This window comes from Pyxicephalus adspersus, chromosome 8 (genome assembly GCF_032062135.1).
Source record: "Pyxicephalus adspersus chromosome 8, UCB_Pads_2.0, whole genome shotgun sequence".
NCBI classification, from domain to species: domain Eukaryota; kingdom Metazoa; phylum Chordata; class Amphibia; order Anura; family Pyxicephalidae; genus Pyxicephalus; species Pyxicephalus adspersus.
The window spans coordinates 27,542,858-27,565,985 of NC_092865.1; the positions used below are offsets into that span (position 1 = coordinate 27,542,858).

The 23,128-nt window shown below is 37.0% G+C and overlaps 1 protein-coding gene across 3 annotated transcripts in view; it reads right to left on the reverse strand.

Annotated features, from left to right (window-relative positions):
* PLPPR5 (phospholipid phosphatase related 5) overlaps positions 1-11,477 on the reverse strand; it is a 126,998-nt gene extending 115,521 nt beyond the window's left edge. For 2 of the 3 annotated variants that reach the window (XM_072419844.1, XM_072419846.1), the window contains exon 1: positions 10,457-11,477. In XM_072419844.1, the coding sequence (XP_072275945.1) occupies positions 10,457-10,687 (231 nt within the window). In that variant the 5' untranslated portion in view covers positions 10,688-11,477. The remainder of the gene's footprint in view (positions 1-10,456) is intronic. The other variant, XM_072419847.1, reaches the window with a different exon arrangement.
* Between the last annotated feature and the right edge of the window lie 11,651 nt (positions 11,478-23,128).

The window sequence follows — 23,128 nt, forward strand, 5'->3', positions numbered from 1 at the left end:
TAGAGCAGAACAGATAAAATAAATTACAATATGTATTTAAATATTTTACTTGCCCAAGACTGAACAACCCTAAGGAACATACCATATAGTTCCTATTAAAACTGTGCAATCCCAGAGCAAAGAGATCAGATGACTGCTTAGGATAAATGGAATTGCTAGCACCCACCAAATCCAATTGTTTATATGAAACCCATTATTATCCAGATTATTGATAAAACATCACAACAAAACAGACACATTTCATCCAATCCTGGCCACAATCATACAATTCATATGTCGAACATTTACTGGACAAGTATGTAAAGCAGTTCTTCAAAGCCATATAATACTATTTACTAAAATCAAAGCATCCCCCTCTCGTGTGAAAACATAGAACCCTGGGTAAAGCAAACCCTTGCTTCCTAATTTCCCCCTTCCAGTACTGAGCTGCACTCCTAGGCAGTTGTTTTTACTAACATTTGTCAACAGCTCCTATAGAGTGGATGTGTGCTTGTGCAGGCACATTGTTGGCAAAGGAGGTACAACTTTGTATTACTATGATTTACAGAACGGCTTTGAGGCTTCATTAAATATCATGTCTGTATAAAATAAACACCATGGCAGCGGAGTAGTAAACTTCAGCAAGGAATGGACATTTTTTAGCTTACAACACTACTTTTCACACAAAGGCCCTGATTTATTAAAGCTCCCCAAAGCTGGAGAGAATACACTTTCAACAGTGAAGCTGGGTGATCCAGCAAACCTGGAATGGATTTCTTAAAAGGCATTTGCTATTTGCTAGCAAATGTTTTCAATCCTGGAGCAGATCCATTCCAGGTTTACTGGATCACCCAGCTTTTTTGCATTTGTTAGGAAATGCTTATCCGCCATTCCAATTCTGGTAGACTGATTACCTGTGTAGGACCTCTGCTCTGTATTCTGGACTTGTCTCTGCTGGAATCTTGGAACTGCTTTATCTGTGGGCACCTGGTCCTCTGTCAGCCCTTTCCCAGGTACCATACCTTGTACACTCCTAAGGGGCATCCATGTACTGGGAAACACAACCAGTCTCCAAGGCTGAGTGGGGGTTATCTATAGGTGAAGATTGGGGGACTGGTGTCTGGCCAGTACTATTGCTGGCCAGGGTCTTATAGCATTCTTTGTCTATCTATCTCATTGCAAGGTACTCAAGCCTCTGCTGCATATTTGACAGTAAAGCAGACAAACTCTCAACTTATTCAACAGAAAAAGAGCAGCCAAATTGCTCATGTGGCCATCCTCCTGCCCAAGGTGCTCGATCCTATCAGCATAATAAATCCTGGCAAGTTAGCACTCCAATAATAGAGACATCCTATTCTCAATCTAAGTGGTGCTGTGCAGGGAAATAGAAGACAACATTATTAGGATTTTTATACATGACTTTTTATTTTACACATGTTCAATCTTTTATGGAGCCCTGCGGTGAGTCTACTAACAGACTATCTCTATCTGTGTATAAATCAAATCCAACAAAAAGTTTTTCATCGTGAAAATATAAAAATACCTGAAAATGCCTATGATCAAATTAAAATATAATATAATATTCAACTTCTCAGCACTGGCCAAGACTACAGTGTCACAGCTGGGTTATTTCAATGCAGCTGCCAGAATGTACCTTTGCGCATTTTTAATTCTCTAGGTATTACTGCCTGGAGAAATCAAATGTTTCTGAGGGTATTCTGCCAAATTTCTTCAATTGGACAAGATATGTTTAATGTTTTACTGTCTCCCCCAAGGCATTTCTTTGGTACAAAAAAAAATTCATATATACTCAATAATATGTTTTTAATCATTGTCACTAATCAAACATTTCATTTTACAATCTAACAATTTTATAATGAACATGAAAACTTTGTGTTTGTTGTTGTGTTCTGACAGCCCTTATCAAAGAGTGAATATTATGAGTAATAAAAAGTATGGCAACTATTATGGCTGTTTGGCATGGAAGCGATAATGTCTTTATTGTTTTCAAATGGAACTGTATTAACACAGTAACAGCTGTTTTAGTCTGATGAATCATTGTCACTCAGTTTGAGCCATTCACTTTAAGCTCTGTCATTAGAAGCTAGCTATAATACACTCTGTGAGTAAGCAAACCACATACAGAATAATATGAGATAATCATGGCAGTTTTAGAATGAATTTCAGTGTCAAAATCAAAATCAAAATTTATTTTCCAGACTGTGCATATGAGATAGTGGTAAGGGTGTGTGGGTATATATATGCATTATATATATCTATAATACATATATTTTAATAATAATATAATATAAATGCTATCATTAAATCTATCTTCTTTGAAGCTTATTAACCTACAATATGACCTGTAATATTAATACCCGTCAAACTGCCGGGCAGTGCATATCCAAGAAATACTAAGGGCCCCATATATATATATAGACTTTTAATCATGTGTCCGTAAAAATAATAACCAACAAAATTGCCGGGCAGTGTTTGCATATCCAGGAAACAAGGGCCCCATATATATATAGACTTTTTAATCATGTGTCCGTAAGTAAACTATCTCTATGTTCTGAGGAATCCTGGAATTGTATCCAGTTAAACCAGGTATAGCATGTACCATGCAGGGATGCCATTTGCTGGGCTTTCATATTTCAAGGTGGTCCAGTGCACCCCTAACCCAGTAAATAGAGGGAATAGCAGAAGCTGTGTTAAGAATTTGTAATCCTGCCCTCCGCCCCCTAAGACCTATTAATAATGTTGATCTGACTTCTTTCCATGATAGTCCCTTTCCAGAGTACCACTGTACAGGTGATTACGACAGTTGATAAAAATACAAATATGGACATATGTACTTTTTTACTATTATTTAGTCACTGAATTCGTGGATTAATTGTAAAGTTTTAAAGCTGCCTAGATTTTAACTTTTTGGTTGGTTGTCATACAATATCACACTTTTTATGTTGGCAAGAAACATTTCTTCAATAATAACTGTTATGTTTCTTAATGACATTTTATTGGAAGGCTATGGATTTAGCCTTAAATACCCTAAAACACATTCTCCTTCTAAATAATATTTATTGTCCAAATATGCTTCTGATTTTGTATTATTTTGAACAAATACTGCATTATTATATTCTTACATGAATTTATTTTCTTTGTAGGCATTATCAAAGTACTTACAAAGGAGTTTATTATTAATTCAGAAGTCAACCCTGGATCAGCAAAGCTGATTCTTAGGGATAATTTGCATTCCAGGAGAAAAAAAGGCTATAGACCCCTGTACTACATGATAAATTGGCAGGCAGTTATCAGAAAATCTGGGGAACTTGGTTAGCAGACTGCACCAGATGGTATTAAAGTTTGTTTTTCCCCTAAAATGCATTATTAAAGCTTTTCCTATTCCAGCAACATTTGCTTGATGTCAAGACCAAAAAGGTCATTTTTTGGCAAACAGACATTGTGACAGCAATACACAAATATAATTTAATAACTTTCTTATCATAGACGTGGTAAAAAGTTGTTCAATTAAAGGTCAAGACAACGTTCACTCTTTGTGCCTGTAAAAAAAGAAGGCTAATATTTGCATGTTAGAAGGGTTCTACAGAAGAAAATTTACACAAACCACATTGTTTTAAATGTTGTAGAAAATACCATTGTAAAAAGCTGATACACAGGGTCATTTTCCCAATAATACCATGAATTGGATCATGCAGTATAAAGTTTTTTTTTTGCCTTCCTCTGGGTCAACTGTTGGTTTAGGGTTCTAGAGAAGCAATATTGTTACTTTTTGTGTCTTGATAGAACCTACATTTTAACATAATATTTTTAAAACTAAAGTGTTTGTGTAGTAGACGCTTTTATTTTGGATAGTGTGAGTTTAAAAACCCTGTATGGTAAACTTAAGTATGGCCTTTCCGCCCCTGCCTCTGTACTTACCTCTAATATACACACCCCCCTGATACCCGACAGCCTTACCAGATCTATGTGGCTACCCTGGCGAGAGAGAGGGCTTTTTCATATCCAAGATATTTTGCATCCCTTGGATCAGAGATTACTTACCTTCCCGGAGTTGCGGGAGAAATATGACCTCCCCCGCACCTTCTTTTATGCATACTTACAAATCAGGCATTTTGTCCTCTCTCTTCAGCAATCTCCTAGCTTTTCTCAAAAAACTCCCTTTGAAAGGTTGAGTGCAGCTGGTCCTTATGCTAAGGGCCTTATCTCCTCTATCTACCGTCTTCTTCATGTCTCAACAAGTATTTGTTTATATGTGTACGTGGGAAACTGTCTTGGGCCGCACCCTTGATGGGGAGGAGTGGTCTGCCGTATATATACTTGTTCCTACTTTATGCCTTATGGTTTTGGTAATATGTTGCTAATGCTCCTGTATGCTGTGTTCTTGTCCATGTTCTTTTTGTTTTGTTCCTTTTGTTGTATTTGTAAAAAAATTTTTCAATAAATCTCAATTTCATAAAAAAAAAACCCTGTATGGTTTTAATTGCTGGCTGTGTTTTTGCTGGGTAGGCTTATACTCCCTATTTGTCCACATTTGTCCACAATTGTCCATATTATTTATATAAAAAAGTAAAACATTGTATAGTTTATAAAGTGTAACTAAGTTTTGGGAATGCACAATCAGGTAGGTCATTATTGAAGGAATAAACAGGAGATGTCTCTTCTGCAATAATCCCTCCTACCTGCCTGAGTATCTGGCAAAAAACAAACCGTACAGGAGTACCATCATCCCAGCCTTGCCAATCAAGGTGATTGAAGATCTTTTCAGGAAGAGTTTAAAGAAGAATATGACTGAACCATGAGAAGGAATGGGGACAGGTGAGTAATGCAGGCTTCTTTCTGATTTAAAAAAATCAAGACATCAGAGAAATCTTTCAATGGGAATACCTGTATAGGTGACAGCTGTTGCTTGTTGCTTTTCCTGGGCAAGTAGTGAAAAGGAATATACCCAAGATGACACATGCCACATTGATATTACACCTTGTATACTTAATTTATTTCTAAACAAATGTTTAGTTATACATAAACCTAAACTATATTAATCATTTACAATCAGGGTTCAAACCAGCTACTCCAGATTTGGGGCTTCCAATACGCAAATATCAGCCTTTATTTTGCTTATTGAAATACCATTTATCTTAATAGCAGAAAGTCTTAGGAATTCCCAGGGTGCTCTTTGAAAAAATCCCCCCTATATGGTCCACTTTAAACTTGTCTGGTTGGTAATTGGTGCATCAACTTTCTTTTTGTTTAATCTTTTAGTAAAGAAAATGGTTGTGTGCATGAATAAAGAATAAGGTCAATGAACATGAATAATGATTGTGTGATCACCATACTTCCCATCACAGAAACATAACTCATTTTCATTAAGTTTAAATGGATATCAAATTACGTGTGTACCTATACAGTAAGGATAATTTTTTTTTGATGATTTTCTTGTTGCAGTGACAAGACCACGAACTTTCTGGAACCACCTCTGTAGCCTATGGTTGGGAACTAGCAACAACTTAATTTTATTTGAAGAAGTGAGGGTGGAATTTGCTGTAGATGTTGGTTGTAGGTGCAGTAATTAGCCAGCAAAGTTGTCAGTCCTCTTATGGAAATGAGATCAATGGGAGATTTAAATAGATGCATGTGAAGAGAAATAGGAACATAGCACAACTAAATACAACAGCACTATTAGCATGATAATTTTAATATTTGCCAGCAGATACATTTAAACACAGAAAAATCATTGGAACCAATCATGTACTGGTTAATAATATCTGGCCTAAATTCTGAGTATTGTATGTGTTATCTGATTGATAAAGGGACAAAAGGGCTATACTCTACTGCTCTTTACTTTATCATTTACTATCATGTCTAAATTGTAGGCTTTAGATTATGGAACTAATTTATGAAAATTGGTAACAAATGGAGCAAAAGTTGTGCTTCCTTAAGCACCAAAGGTATATATTGAACTAATTCATGTTTGCTGCAATGGGCTATAATAACACCACTCCGAACCAGGCAATATTGAACCACATTTCACAATTCATCCTACTTCACACTTGCACATTTTTTGCTAAATAGATCAACCCCTATGGACCCATACCCCATCCCAGTGACTGACCAAAAGCAATGTATACAAGGCAGGGGGGAAGCAGAAGTTGTGGGCAATCTTTCACATTACTAGAAAATCTCAGGTTTAGGGGTAACAGGTAGCACTTAGAGGTGGCTGAAATGTTACCTGCATTTTATTCATGCGATCAGTTTACATGTTTTTAGTTTTTTACAGGCATGCATCAATAACGTTTTTTCCTGTATTTCTGTAAGGAAAAACTAGAAAACGTAAAGTCGTGGTAAACTGCATTAAACCTTGACAGCACTTTTTGTGACTATTGAGGATGTCACATTAAGCAGCCCCTGGAGGGGTGATGGCCTACTATTGCACAGTCATTTGTGTACATCTGATTCTATGCATCTATTCATTACCACTGAACCACAAACACAATTCATCTGTAGATAATACCATCTTGAAATACAGAAGAATGCAGTATAATACTCACATAAATAATAATATGCTATTTATGATAAATACTTAATTAATATTGTAAACACATACCAACTATTTAAAATGTCAAGAACTTAGGCATAAAGGCTCTGTTTTAATAAAGCTATCCAAGGCTTTAGAGCAGGGGTGTCAAACTCAAATACACAATGGGCCAAAATTTAAACTGAAATAGCACCGCTACTTCAATTCCCTGTGTCAAGAGAACAGTCCAATGCGGGACCACGCATAGGCAAAGAGGCCGTTAGTCTATAGACGCGAGTAATGGCGGAAATTGTAGTAGCGGCACTATTTCAATGCAGTGGTGGGTCAGCTGCAATTCATATTTAGGATTCCTGTGGGGGCCAAAAAATAGGACTCTGCAGATCAGATTTGGCCCATGGGCCAGAGTTTGACACCCCTTGCTTTAGAGGATACACTTTCATCAGTGAAACTGATCCAGCAAACCTGGATTGGATCTGGTCCACAATTGGAAACCCTTGCTAACAAATAGGCAATGACTTTGAGGAAATCCATTCAGGTTTGCTGGATCACCCAGCTTTACTGATGAAAGTGTATCCTGTCCAGCCTTAGAGAGCTTTAATAAATCAGGGCCAAAGTTCCATATCCTAAAGCAGTGTTTCTTGATCTTTTCACCGTTGGGGAACCGAATAATTGCTATAACCACAGTTCACAGTACATTAGTGTGGTGGTGAGTAGGAAGAAAGTCACCTACATTACTGGCGTTTTTCGGAAAGCTTCCACCCCCGCAGATAGCCAAAAAAATCATTAGTTTTAGGTTAACTGGCTTGTAAGATCTGAATTGCTCATGGTTTAACAAACCCCTAGCAACCTAGTAATCTATCTGAATAAATTCATCACCAGGCTTTATGGGATAAATGAAATTTGATTGGTTGCAAAGGGTTATTGAACGTTGTGGTGTCTACCAAGTGTGGTCACAACATTTACAGTTCATTTTCAAACATAATATCACAGTATCTACTTGTTGTTCCACTATGGTTTTTGAAAAATGCTGGTCCTAAATTTAGCCAAAAAACAATTCACATCAAAAACCAAATGTATGTAGCAAACAATTTATCAGAAGAATTTAAAGCCTAAAAGATAGTGGAATAGCACAAAAAAACAAGTAATTACACAGATTGAGTAGGATGTTTACCAAATTATACCGTAACCAATGTCTTGCCAGTGGCCGGTAGAACATTGCAATATGCTGCAGGCTCAAGCAGAAGGAATGACGAAGCCAAGCTAGATTTAATGTGTCTGACCTCATTTTAATCAACATCTGTGATTCTAGCTGGGTCTTCTGCAGGTGACCTAAGGTTTGACAGCTACTATGACAAGAAATCATTTATACATCAGACCATCGCTTTCCACCGTACCCCAATTGCATATCTTCAAATGATATTTAATTACTATGTAAAAAATATTTTGCATATTATTGTCATTTAAAAATGAAAAGCAAATACACAATGTGTACACTTCTTACTAACTTGCAACCAAAATATTAATAAACACACAGTGTTCAAATTTAGTAACTAGTAACAGCAGGGGATAAAATGATAAAGTATGGTTATTTATAAGGATGCAGACATTTTATTTTTTCACTACAGAGAGATTGCAATAGCCGTCTATCAAATTATATTTCATTGTGGAAGGGATATTGCTTTGTTAGCAGAAAATAGGTTACAGCTTAGATTACTGAAGGTTAAAAAGTAAGCAGATTGAATCTGCATAAACCCCCATAATCTTCTAACAAGTGGCTTTTGTTATTTACCAGGGAGGTCCATTTTGTGAATGAACAGCAGCCATCAAACACCAATTTACAACTAAACTGACAAGTCCGTAGGGCTGTCTGCATGAGAGTGTATACTAGGTCACTCGTTAGCTACCCTCAGCTCTTGTTGTACTGCCCATTCACTAAACTGCATTTTCAGAGAAACAGACAAATGCTTTGTGTGTTCATTGCAGAGATTCAATCTGTCAATATCAATTCAGGATGATGACTGTCACTGGCTGAAAAAAAAAGCCAAACTGCTGTTTCCATCAAAAAGCAAAATGAACCTGGATGCCCACCCTGAACTCAGCACTAAACTGCAGATCAGCTCTGATCAAAGATAACAGAATAAAGCACACAGGGACCTGAGATAGAGGATAGAGGGCAGTAAGAAGAAAAACAGGATGGGGGGACTAGAGGGGAGAGATTGTCAGAAGAGGGAGCTGCAAGCAGTTCAATCCATTCCACTATATGTACAAAAACTCTTGCAGCTTTACAAATGCAAATAAAGTGCTGTGAATGCTCAGTCAAAGCCATTAAAAAACAATTGCAATCAAACAGCATAATGATGTACAGCAGTTAAAACATAGTAAACTAATTCTTAAAAAACAGCTAAACATATTAATATATAAATAAGTTTCAAATTAGTGACATATGGTTGATAATTGTTTGGTTCGCATTGTAGTACTTTACACTTGTCCTTATCTACCCTGGTGGAGGTTAGTTTATTAAAGTACCGAACAAAGTGCTGTAACTCCTAGCAATCAGATTCCACTAGTGCAGACAGATAAAAGGAAGGTGTATGGTTGCTCTGAGTTACTGCACTCTGCTGTTCTCTATATTCTATAGTTTTATATTGGGAGATCAAGTGTTTTATTGAGGGTTTATAATCTAACACTTCTTTAATGGGAAATAAATGACCTGACCATGATAATCTATTACTTCAATACACTCTAACATTTGTATGATGGAAAACAAGACCATGTCAACTCTGGCCAAGATGGTTCAGTGTTTCAAGGAAGGTTTACATTCTACTAATTCTACAACAGGAAACATGACCAAGTCCATCCTGCCCAAGATGGTTTAGCGTCTCAAGGAAGGTTTACAGTCCACCACTTCTGCAATAGGAAACAAGAATAAGTCTATCCTTGTTACCCTGTGTTTTAAAGGTTTACATTCTAACACTTGTTAGATGATAGATAATACTATATTAGAATACAATATCAAGTCCATCTTGGCCAAAATTATATAGATTTCAGGCAAGGTGTAGATTTTTAAAGGCAAACAAGACCAAGTCCGTCATGGCCAAGATGACCTACTGTTTTAGGGAAGGTTTACATTCTAACAGTTTTATAATGGGGGACTAAGTCCAAATATTTTTTAATAAGGGTTTAAAATCTAACACTTATTTAATTAGAAATAAGTGACCTCACCAAGATATTCTATTGCTTCAATATATTCTAGCATTTGTATAATGGAAAAATAGACAAAGTCAGTCCTGGCCAAGATGACCTAGTGTTCCTATGAAGATTTACTTTCTACCAATTCTGTGACAGAAACCATGACCAACTTCATCTTGACCCAGTGTTTCAGTGAAGGTTTACATTCTAGCAGTTGTAAATTGGGAAACAAGACCAACTTCATCCTGACCTAGTAATTTAGTGAAGGTTTAAATTCTAGCTGTTGTATATTGGGAAACAAAATCAAGTCCATCCTGACCATGATGACCTAGTGTTCCTATAAATATTTACATTCTACCAATTCTGTAACAATAACCATGACCAAGTTCATCTTGACCCAGTGTTTCAGTGAAGGTTTACATTCTAGCAGTTGTAAATTGGGAAACAAGACCAAGTCCATCCTGGCCAAGAATATCTAGTGTTCCTATGAAATTGGTACATTCTACCAATTCTGTAACAATACCCATGACCAAGTTCATCTTGACCTAGTGTTTCAATTAAGGTTTACATTCTAGCAGTTGTATACTGGGAAACAATCTAGTGTTTCATGGATGGTTTACATTCCCACAGTTCTATACCAGAAACAAGACCAAGTTCACCTGATGACTTAGTGTTCCAGTAAAGGTGTACAATCTGTACCTATAAAACAAATAAATAAGTCTAGAAGATGCTTACCACCAGCACAGGTACCCCAGTGACCAGGGAGAAGAGAAGAACTGGAGGGATATCGCTGCTCTCATCAGGTCCAGGATAGGGCTTGGTGTAAGTGCTATCAAAGCAGAAAAAGCCTTGGACATTCACAGTGAACGTGTCCGTGTATTCGAAGTAATAAGCCAGCATTACAGTCCCTGCCATGATCACCATCTGGAAATAAAGCATGATCGTCAGTGAGAAGTGAAAACTCATTTAAAGAACCATCCACACATCAAAGGCACAACCGGAGCTCAGGAGCTGTCCATGCTTGAGGTGCTGAAATGTCTCAATTTCTTTATTTCTTGTGAAGAATGAAAAGGCTTGTTGTATTCCAGTGCTTGGTTTCCTGAACCCACAATAAGCTTCTGTTAAACGAGATCATCTACTTAATTAAAATGGTTGTCTGGATCCTCTGGCAGATTTAGCTCAGATGCCCACACATGCTAACTTGAATTCAGTGACTGACATTTAAAGCTCCAGCCTCCTGATAATGGTGTCCCCTTTCCCCTGATCAGACAAATCACTGATCCATCGTAACCTCCAAATGGGATTCACATGGCTACAGCTGCTTCCCAGGTGCTGAAAAATCAGAGATGGCTTTTTTTTTCCTCCTTGCCACAGTGCTGTGTATAGCAAAGAAATTCAAATGCTGAGGCTGCCTCATTGCAAAGCCATCCTCTCCTTCCCACTATTTTTTCATGTGAGCTCTAGAGCAGAAATCCCAGCAAAGGGCTCAGATCCTCCCTCTTGTGTACAGTAAGACAAAGAAATCCTTGTCCTGACTCTTGGCAGCTACAAAACTGAGTTTCTTTTCAGTCTAGAGAGAGACAAGGTAAACTAGCCTCGATCTATATATAGCATTATTCATTTATCATAAATAAAAATATATTGCACCCAAAAGTCTATTGAAGGCATCTTGATTCTGCAGCTGGCTGGTCTAATGCAACTCTGGGACACATTGGGTTAGAACATTGTAACCAGAGCAAGCCTTTCACAGCCTGCATTTCTTTCTTAATCTCTGCAATGTGAATAATTTCCTCCTCTTTTTTTTTCAAACTCCTCCTCTGCAAGATAATAAATAGCTTAGAACATGACCTCCCCATATGGGAACAGTCCAACAAGAAGCCTTTCTTGTTGGAGAATGACTCCAATTGAGATTGCCTTAAAGAAGCTTCAGAGAGATGCTTTAGTTATTAGATAACTGGTTATTAAATTGTATTTACTAAAGAAAAAGAAGGCTTTTCTCCAGTAGCTATTATACTCTCTACTTGGATATTCATTATTGGTATAGGGGAACAGTACACTGAGTTCATGAAGTGTTTATGTTACATTTACGGTGACTTAAAGAGACCCTGTCACCACATTTGTATTTAAAACTGCTTAGAAAAATAGAGGCATAATATACATCATTAGTATTATTTTTTTTATTAAACAGTTATTCTGTTACTATCACTAAAATAATCTTTATTTTTTGTACACTGTGTCCTGATAGATACCTGCATCCTGCACCTGGATGTCCAATCTGTCATTCCTGATGACTATGTCTCTGCCATAACTCTGAAGCACGCGGTATACGCTATATGGGAGAACCTCAGGAACAAATAGTGACAGGGCGTCCTTAAAGGGTAAGAAAGTTGCTGCAGGTCCCAAGAAGCACTTGCCATGAATGTGCAAGTATACGCCACCTCAGTCACCATGCTTTCATCTGCTTTTCCTGGACTGGTACATGGTCTTCAGCCAGTTGTAAGATGTGGCATATACCATTTAATATTGTATACAGAATTGCTAAAACACACGTAAAGGAATTGTTTCTGCCTATATGTTTGTTTGTTTTGTTTTTTTGGGGAAGGGGGGTTTGCTAGGACAGTGGTTGCCAACTTTTTGGACCTCATGGCCCATTAAATTTACAGACTCCGGACTGAACATGCTTGGGGAGCAGTGTGTCACTCAAAGCGGAAGAAACTACAACCATAGTGCCGTTATGATGCCAAAACCCGCTCACTCTCACATCGCAGATCTGAGCCTGCGATGGGTGAGTGGGCAGGTTTCGTCCAGAGACACAACCCGCCCACCGCCCTAAGCCTGCAATCCATATGGGGGACATAGTTTGCATCTCTGGCCAGTGCGCCCCCCTCAACGGCGTCCTCCTCCTGACCCCACTGGGGGCGCACCAGCCAGAGGCGTGGACCACTAAAATTTTCTTGCGAACCACTCTTGGCGACCTCTGTGCTAAGACAACCTTCAATGATTTTATTTGTATATACACCCTACACATTTATTTCCTACCCATATATCAGAGTGTAGAGCCTTTAAAACCCTATGTCTTTCTTGAATCAGGTTGAGTTTTATAATATAATTATATTTAATTATTAATATTTAAATGACTGGGCTGTCAATATTCCTGGGTATACTCTCTTTCGTAAAGACAGAGTGAAAGTAAAGGGTGGTGGTGTCTGTCTGTATGTGAGAAATGATCTGAAAGTGATAGTGAAAGAAGAAATTGCGGATGGAACAAGCGATGAGGTTGAAGCAGTATCGGTGGAGGTGAATGTGGGTTGAATAACACACAACTAATTACTGGAGTCTTCTATAGGCCCCTCAGTGCTAAGGAAGAAATAGAAAATCAACTACTAGCACAGATAGAAAAGCAGCAAAACGTGGAAGTATTTTAATCATGGGAGATTTCAACTACCCTGACATTGACTGGAGTAATGGCACTACAGGAACAGCAAAAGGGAAGAAATTTGTGAATTTATTACAAGATTATTTTATGGTACAGTTTATAGAAGCCCCAACTAGAAATGATACTCTGCTGGACCTAGTTCTTTCTAACAATGCAGAGCGTATAACAAATGTGAAAATAAAATAGAATCTGGGTAGCAGTGACCATAATTTGATTTCCTTTAATGTAAGCTGTAATCAGGAAGCAAAAACAGGAAAGATAAAAACATTTAATTTTAAGAAACCAATTTTTCCATTATTAAGGACTTTGACTCTCTTTGGGACTTTGACTGGGAGAAAATATTGTCCGCAAAGAACACAGAACAGAAATGAAAATGTTTCAAGTCTGTTTTACAAAAGCACACTGAAAAATATATTCCAATGGGTAATAAGTTTAAGAGGCTAAAATTAAAACCTATGTGGCTCACAGCTGATGTTAAAAAAGCCATAAGGAACAAGAAAAGGGCATTCAAAAATATAAAAACGAAGGATCACCATCTTTTGAAAACTATAAAGAATATAACAAAAGATGTAAAAAAGGAGAACAATTGTGTAAAACTTAAAAATGAAAGACAGATTGCAAACAAAAGTAAGGCAAACACCCACATTTTTTTTAATATATTAATAGCAAAAAGATCAGATCTGAGCTTTTAGGCTCCTTAAAGGATGTCGCTGAACTGCTGTAACCCTTGCTTTAAACAATGCAATTAAATTAGCAAAGTGCTTACCTTTTTTAAGCCTTTACAGATCAAGCTGTACAGGTAAAGAAGTGGGCTTTCCCTTTTCCCCAGCACTGCCACCTAGGTCTCTGGGTCATGTTACTTCTACAATGGCCTGTCTGTGCTCTGTCTACTTACCTGGAACCTGCATTGGTTTGTCTGTGCATGATCTTAGGTCCCTTTCAAATGACCAGCTAAAAACTGTGCAGTTAGCTGCTCCCAGCTGACTAGAAAACTGCTGCTATCTGCAAAAAGGGCAGCAAACCACACCGCAGATTAATGACTTTACACATGTTGTCCTTGGATTTGCAGTGGCAGTTCAATTTTACCTCCAAAGGGGAAAAGTGACCACCTGGCCAGAAGCAACATGTCAATTCTAGATTTTTTGCCGCAACCCCACCACAACCTCCACACACATGCAATGATGTGCAAACATGTGCACAAAATGTTTCCCAACCTCTCCCATTCAGCTGAATGGGAGCAGATGGGAGCACAGTTTGAAAAAAGCATTACTCTGCCACTGTCTACTGTTAGCTTATACCATCAATGTGAGGACTCTGCTAGCATCTGTCCTGCCTATGAACTGGCTCATATCCAACTCATGTGAATTTAAATGTAACAGCTGAATCATGTTCCTATTTAGAATTTCTCATTTATGCTAATACGATAATAGAATTGTAAGGTGGATTCTGACTGATAGCTGAATGCTGTAAAATACAGATGGACAAATGTCCAACAAATGTGTACTGTGAAAGACACCCCTCAATTTTCCATAATAATTTGCTTGATTACAGGTGATATGAAATGATTTGTAAATTTCAATGCAGGTGCTTCTACGGCTTACAATCAGGAATAGAAAAATATCACACCTCAATAAGATGTGAGTTACAGGTGATGTTTATTATTACGGAAATTCTCCAGCAACTTTCATATGAACAATTATATGAAGTGGGTGGACATATTCTGTCATTTCACATAAAACAAAAATGATGCTTTGTCATTTATCTTCTTAAAAGCGACATCACATTTCTTTATATTGGGAGCGTTTTTTTATAGTTATGTTTCCTGAAAGCACAGTGGAGAGTATGGCAGGCTTTTCAAAGAGAGAGCATTATATATTATTACCTTTAGTTTAAAAAAAAGTTTTAAAAAAGTTATACTTCTAGCCATTTCATGTATATTTACAGTAATGACCAATTAAATTTTATTTTAGGATATGTCTAGAATGGGATAGTCTAGAATGAGCAATATCAGTGATTCACTGTATCGTTTAAATATTCACCTAGTAATGGCTTATTATTTCAGCTGAATGACAAAGTGCACAGTTAAAATCCCTATAGGCAAACCCAAGGCAGTGAAAGTTAACCTCACTTCTACGTACGTACTGGGGGGGGGGAGGGGGGGGTGAAGTTTTTGATCTACATCAGGTAAAGCCAATTCCAGGGACCTAGGAGAGTGTGGGCACCTCTTGGTGGACTGATATCCCTATCATACCCCACATGATAGTGCCCGCACAGACTTTTTAGCTTGATGATCTAAGGTGCAATGCAGACCAGGCGTCTGGGGAATCAAAGGAAAAGCAAATGATTGATACCAACTAACTGATCCAAAAAGACACTGATAGTTTGGGCCAGGTGAGAGTGTGATTGTGTCTTTGTGTGGTTGGTGTGTGTGCTTCTCTTACTATTCCCAATACCTTTTATTCCACATTCTAATGTCCTGAATATTTTCTCAGTTGTCTATTTCCTAAATATTGTCACAATTGCCCATTTGTTGACCATGCATTGCAATGATTGCCAATATTAGTATCAGTTTCATTTTTATAATTATTACTAAAGTAATTCATGTTTATAGTGGAGAACTGTATTAAAAAATGTTCTTGGGTATTAGGTATGCTAGGTTGTAGAAGCACTTCACTTAGAGAAGCTTTGGGAAAGTGAATGCTGGTAGCAGGTTATGCACTTCTATCTGCATCCTCACAATGACAAGAATCAGTTTGCAGACCCTCCAATGGCAGCTGTGAGGTGGGTATTTGAGGTATGTGGGTATGTGGGTATATGGGTATAGCTGTGCATGGAAGGGTCCTACCAACATTTTACCTGCTTTTATAAATCTAGATTATTTTCAGCTAAATTAAAACTTGTCCCAATTTCCAAACTCTGCAAGGATATCAACCTACTACAATATCGAAGCAGAATTCTTATTACCGGTAGTATTCAAAATTTCACAAGGACTTCATGCATTTGAATATGTCATTATAGAATTGGTTTGTGCAGCATTATTAACAGCTATGGGTAAATTGATGTTAAAATCAGTCAGACTACATTTTTAAAATCATCATTGGACTGCCTTTAGCTTTGATTTAGCACACATTTGAAGTAGGATTGTTTCAATACACTTATCAAAAGTCAGAACATGTATTTTTTTTCAGTGGCATAAATTATTAGCTTGCATTGATGATGAGGGAGTCAGACCACTGTGTAAAGTCTTCCCCAGCACATTCCAAAGATTATCAATGGGGTTGATGATGTGTGAAATGATGTCTTGTGCCCCGTGAACCACTCTTTCACAATTTGCCCAAGAAATCCTGACATTGTCATCTTGAAAGTGCCCATGCCATCAAGGAATAAAAAATCTTTTCATGGAAAAAACATGCCCTTCCGTATATTTTAGGTAGTCAACCGACTAACTTAATCTAGGCACATAATATTGCTAAACATAGGCCTGACCAACTGAAGGAACTCCATATCATAACACTGCCCAAAGGGCTTGGGGACTTTTTTGGCCAAGTAGAGCATATAAACATATATTTTGGTATGTGAAGAATTATCAAGTTCAAAAATAATGACCAACTATACTTTTTATTTATTAAGTAAGTAATAGGGAAAGATAAGCTGCAGGAAAACTAAAGACAGCACTAATACAAATCCCTCTGCCTAACATTTTGGGCACTACACAGTAGAGCTCTTCTTAAAGGAATTGCCAACCCTTCACATAAAGCCCTGCTGGATCCGTTTCCAATTTTACAAACTCTGCAAGGATATCAACCTACTACAAAATGGAAGCAGAATTCACTGACCTCTATTGCAGCCTCCCGTCTGCTTTTGCTTAGGTTACAATCTAGGTTGGGGATATAACAGGTGATATAGTAAACTGTGTCCTGTGTCCTGATTATGTCTTGTAATGACATAACAATATTGTATTGGCATGAAAACAAAGTTTACCACTTTATCAGTTTGCTGTATGGCCATTGGTAGGCACTTGACTACAACAGATTGAGACCAAGGGCCTGATTTATTAAAGCTCCTCAAGGCTGGAGAGGATAAACTTTCATCAATGATGCTGGGTGATCCAGCAAACCTGGAATGGATTTCTTCAAAGTCATTTGCTATTTGCTAGCAAATGTTTTGAACCCTGGACCAGATCCATTACAGGTTTGTTGGATCACCCAGCTTCACTGATGAAAGTGTATCCAATCCGGCTTTGGAGAGCTTTAATAAGTCAGGGCCTCAGTCTCATACCCAATGTTTTCCCCAAATCATAATGAATTGGTGGCTGTTTGGTCATTTCTTGGACTCTTCCACCTTTTTCAGTAAGATATCCAGTATGCAAGGACATAACTGATAACTAAGACTAAACTATTTAGATATTCCACTCTGCTAGCCTGCTCGAAGAATATCATCTCTATCCTCTGCAGCATGTTCCATATAACTATTCAATAGATGCCACTGATTTTTAAAATTCCAAGAACACATTTCTCTATGTCCTAGAAATAATTTACAGATACTAATTTAAAATAGCTGCACATGTTGAATTAAGGTTGAAAGTGTTCTAACTCCAGCATTTCAAAAGCTTAGTTACAGCCAGTATAATGAATTCCTTCCCTGTGGCTATGAAATCTTTTTAACATTTTTTTTATTTAAAATTTAAAGTGACTATGTCACTGAAACAAGGAAAAGGGAAGCATTACATAATTTGTAACATAGCACACTAATATATGTATATTAGTTAAAAAAGATTCCTTTGATATACACCATGCACCATAAATATCTTAAAAAAATTCAAATAATTTGAATGCTTCTACCTTTCAGGCTTTGCTGTACAAAAGTCTAATAAGAAAGCCAAGCACTAGCTTAGCTCTTGTTGACTGCTTCTGCAGACTAAAGAGCGGAGGAGTGGGATTTAATAAGGATGATTCAATTCCCATTTGATGGATAATTAAGGTAGAGCTAAACTTGAGCATTAAAAATGTAAAATTGCAATAACCAATCAATAAAATAAACTAACTTGCCTGATCACAATTTTTTAAATTACATTCGCCTGTCCACATTCTATTGCCAGCGCCAATATTTTCACTCAGTACTCGGCCAGGCTACAATGATGCATCTACATTCATACATTCCCAGTATCTCCAGAGGCGTGCAGGGATACCCCCTTCATACACTGAGCTTAACATGCGCAGCTCAGGGCTCATTGAAAAAAAGATTGTGAACAGGCAGTTAGGATTATTTTATTGCTATTGTTCCTTTTGCAATAATGAACCTGCCCACATTTTAAGATAATGGTAAAATATTTGTATGTATTTTCATAATTACATAAATAAAAATCACAATAGCATAACATAAACATGCAATAATAACAATAATAACATACTGTCTAGGGGGAATACATTTGGGGGAGTCAGAAATGGAAAGTATCTGTTGGTTCTGGTAGATAGTAGACTTTAAAAAGAATTATCCACCTGTTAAAATTTTTTCAAAGATGCCACATTTCTATTGAATACAAGAAGAAATATTTGGTATTCTTTTTAGGCCAAGTAACAAAACATACATAAAACAATGTCACTTTATTTAAACATCATTAAAACTTTTCAGAAATATAAAAAAAAAAAATCATAAATTGTTCATTGAATATTCCAATTGGGTCAACCCTAATGGGAATACAACCAAATATTTTCTCTACACATTTGGCTATCCTACACATGGGTTGCTGATGATACGAGAGCGAGGAATATAGATGGAACCAATTTGCATGGAATGACTGTGAAGGAAATCATAGGGACTGGGTCTAGCAAAGTACTTTCTTGTATTAAAAGAGGAATAGACTGCAGAGATGGAGACATAATCCTGCCCCTGTACAAAGCATTGGTCAGACCACATCTGGAATATGCAGACCAGTTTTGGGCACAAGTTCACAAAAAGGACATTGTGGAATTGGAGAGAGTGCAGAGAAGGGCAACTAAACTAATAAAAGGAATGGAGGAGCTCAGCTATGAGGAGAGATTAGCTGAACTGAATCTATTCTCCCTTGAGAAGAGACGTTTAAGGGTGGATATGATCACCCTGTATAAATATATAAACGGACCATATAGAGAACTCTGTTCCCCATTACTCACTTTGAGATCATTACAAAGAACAAGAAGGCACTCTTTGCATCTGGAGGAAAAGAAGTTTAAGCTCCGGATAAGGAAGGGATTCTTTACTGTAAGGTCTGTGAAAATGTGGAATCGGCTCCTTCAGGAAGTAGTTTTAGCAACTACTATAGATTGCTTTAAGAAAAAGCTGGATGTTTTTCTAGAAGCACAGAATATAACTGGGTATTAAGGCTTTAAAGTAAAGATAACAATGACTGATGATCCAAGAAACATCTTATTGTCACATGGAAGATTTTTTTTTTCCCAGTTGAAGCAAATTGTACCAGAGTTTTTTTTTTGCCTTCCTCTGGACTATGCCCATAGTCTTCTTTTTTATAAGAGATATGTTTATTTCCCTAGTGGTTAAACTTGATGCCTTTTTTCAACCTGGCCTACTTATGTAACTATGTAACATAAACATAACGATGAGACATCCAGCATCCCTTGATGAAAATGCCCTGCTCAGTTTTCATTATTAATCATGTAGGCTATGGTTACATGAGCAATTTAATCTCTGAGAACCAGTTTGTGTGTACATGGTTCTTTTGGGCAATAGTTACAGGTAATACAATATAAGACAATGTTTGAATTGCAATACTTTACAAATGAAGATCACATTGAGCTTATCTCAGTCTTATTAGTGATAAACCAAAGAGCAGTTTACAATATGTTAAATGTCAACAAGATTACATTAAGAGACATGCCACCGCAAACTTACTGAGAATGAGCACAGCTGCTGACTGTTAAAAGACAAATATATATAATCATTACAGACCTGGGAAAATCTGCAAATGATCGTGGTAAGTTATACTTATTGCGGCCACAGGAGGTAAGTAGTTGTACATTTGGATATTACCAGCACAAGATATTTCAATGCTACAGTTAACAATAACAATTTGTTCCTAAGTATGCATTCTGTTAGAGCCTAGCTCCATCTAGTTAACATGCAGTATATATAAGGTATGGGAGTTCTGGCACATTTGTGCTGCTAAAAAAATATAACACAGATTAGAATCCCCCTTTAATAGGCTGTTGGCTGCCCACACGTCAGAAAGTGGCTGCAGCCATTCTGATATACAGTTCCAGACAATAGCAAGTGCATAGACCACTTATTTAAGAATTGAGAGAGAATTACCTCGAAGCCACTTGTACAGCTTCAAATTTAACCGCACAGCGGGCTCGCAGTAAGAGCATATGTTTTTCCCCTCCTGCTGAAAAACATCTGCAAGAGAACATTTGTACATGTTCCCTTGATGTGTGAATTATTTAGAAAACCTATAATTTCAGTGTACCCAAAAATATGTACACAAGGAACACAAACTCACCAAGTGCAATAACAACACAAAAATAAGATTTTAAATCTGTCAGTTTCCTAAACTTAAATATAAATGAAATCCTTGGACACATGTAGGCATACCATCTGTTTTTAAATAAAGCAATAGATGGTAAGCACTGACAATTAGGATCCTTGTATTTTTTCTATCATGTATTTGTATTTCTGTACAAATGTATTTCTGTATTTTTTTATATTTTGTATTAATAATAATATGTATATTTGTATATCAGGTTTGTAATTTTATGTGTGTTAATATTTTTAAATATGTGCGTGTATTATTAGGGGTGAAAATAAAGAGGTGCACACTGCCTTCATAAGGGCCATGGATCCTCCTCAGCCCCACAGTGACCCCACAGCAGCCAAATTGTAACAGTCAGTTCTGTACAGGGGCCCACAGCTGGCTGCATCCTTGGCTGTGTATACCCAATACATAACATATGCTGTCATGTTTTAAAATTGTAATACTGCATTCGGGTATGCCCCATAGAATTTTTTTTAAATGATGGCTCTAATAATTAGTAATTATGTGCAGTAGCCACGAGCCACCAAATCACAAGGCAATTGTTTGGGGGGCGACAATCATCTAGTGCAGCCTTTCTGGAACTTTTTTTAAAACGGAGGAAAACTTGAATAAACTTTCAGATCTTGGGAAACACCCTGCTCTAAACTCCAGCTCACAGTACATTAGTAAGCTGGTCAGTAGGAAGAATGTCACCCTTACCGATACCCAAAAAGATCATTGTTGTAAATGAAATTGACCTGAGATACACAGTTGGCCCATTGTTCTTTTCACACTGGTCTAGTATGTGTACATGACATTACCTATGCCTCTAACTTTATTATATTAGCTATGACAAAAACACAAATTAGGCCACTATAAGCATTGCTTTGTTTACATTTAGTCTGTCAGCATTTTATTCTGCACATTATAGATAGGAGCATGGCCTAGATCAGGATTAAAGTGAGTCTGTAACAGAAGCAAAATCATAAACATACATTTGTACTACCATGAAATAAAGTTTTGCAAAATGCAAACTCCTCTATCATGAACAAAAATGTGATGTGTACCCTAGGGTTGCCTCCCCAATATAGTGACTGCTGGGATAAACTCATCAGAGGGCTATGGACTGAGAAGCTATCTTAAATGGAAAGACAAAACTATATGGATTTTTTTTTATCCAAAGACAGGCAGTTTTGAGAAGCATGGATGATGGGCAACTAGGAAGTAAATAAAACCTATGGACTTAGACCAAGGTTTTTTATTGGCCAGAGTACATGTAAAACCAAACTGGAACACATTGGCAAACTTTTTTTAAAAAGTAAAAAAATGATTAACAATATCTATATTTTTCCACCTCAGTGTTGCTGATCTCCTAAGGCCAATTTTAGCTACTTAATATCTACATGTACAAGCTATAGTGTAAGCTGCACATTATTGCCCTGGACCGACTTCCCAAAAGGTTGCTTTAGAAATTGCATTAACATGATAAACCTGCAGCCAGGTTAATATACTCTTTTCTCATGTTCTCATCTCGAATGATGATAATGTATGTCTTAATCGCAACAAGTTACATGTTATCAAGCAATGGCTTTTCTAATTATAGATTCTTAAAATCAATAAAAATTGAGCACAACTGTACAAAGATTAAATTGCTATTTAAAAGAGATCAGAATATATACTTTACAGGGTTGTGGTATTATATTAATTTAATTGTTAAAATAAATCATTTTTCTTCTTCATTTTTTTTTATTTGAGGATAAAAAAGTAGGGGGTGGTAAGGTCCAAATTTCACCTTTGGACCCACAAAACTATAGTTACATATATGCTCCTAATGTGTTACTAATGAAACCTACTATAATACATAAAATCCACTACTACTGTGCATTGCCAAGCATTGGGGTAAACTACAGCGCAGGTGCCTTGCATTGGAGTGGATAATATACGGCACCAGAATATATGCATGTTACCATGCATTTCAGTAACATGGACTTCACAACGGAACAAAGATTTAAAAAAGCCCTCAGATTTTAAATATGTTGATGCCTGCTAAGTAGTGGTTGCACAGGCTCTCAGTGTCATAATGGAGCTAGAACGCTGTGTTTCTGGATAACTTTACACATTGTGACATTGATATCATGTCCGTGAGGACTGACTTAGTTTAATTACATAAACAAGCTATTAGAGTCTTACCAATCCTAAATAGCTGTAGAGGAAAGACTAGGTATAAATCCCATTAGAGATGTTTAAGTTTGCAACAGCATAATTATATTTTGTATATACCAGAGAAAGAACATTAATTTGAACGGTTGAGATTTGAGGATATGGCAAATGTAGCAATAATGTGAGAAGGAGCAGGTGAAGTTTGTAACTATACAATACACTGTTTTATTGTGGCAATGTTAAATTACTATGCAAAGCTCACTCCTATAATGTGCCCTTGCAACTGAGGTCAGTGTTAATGGCT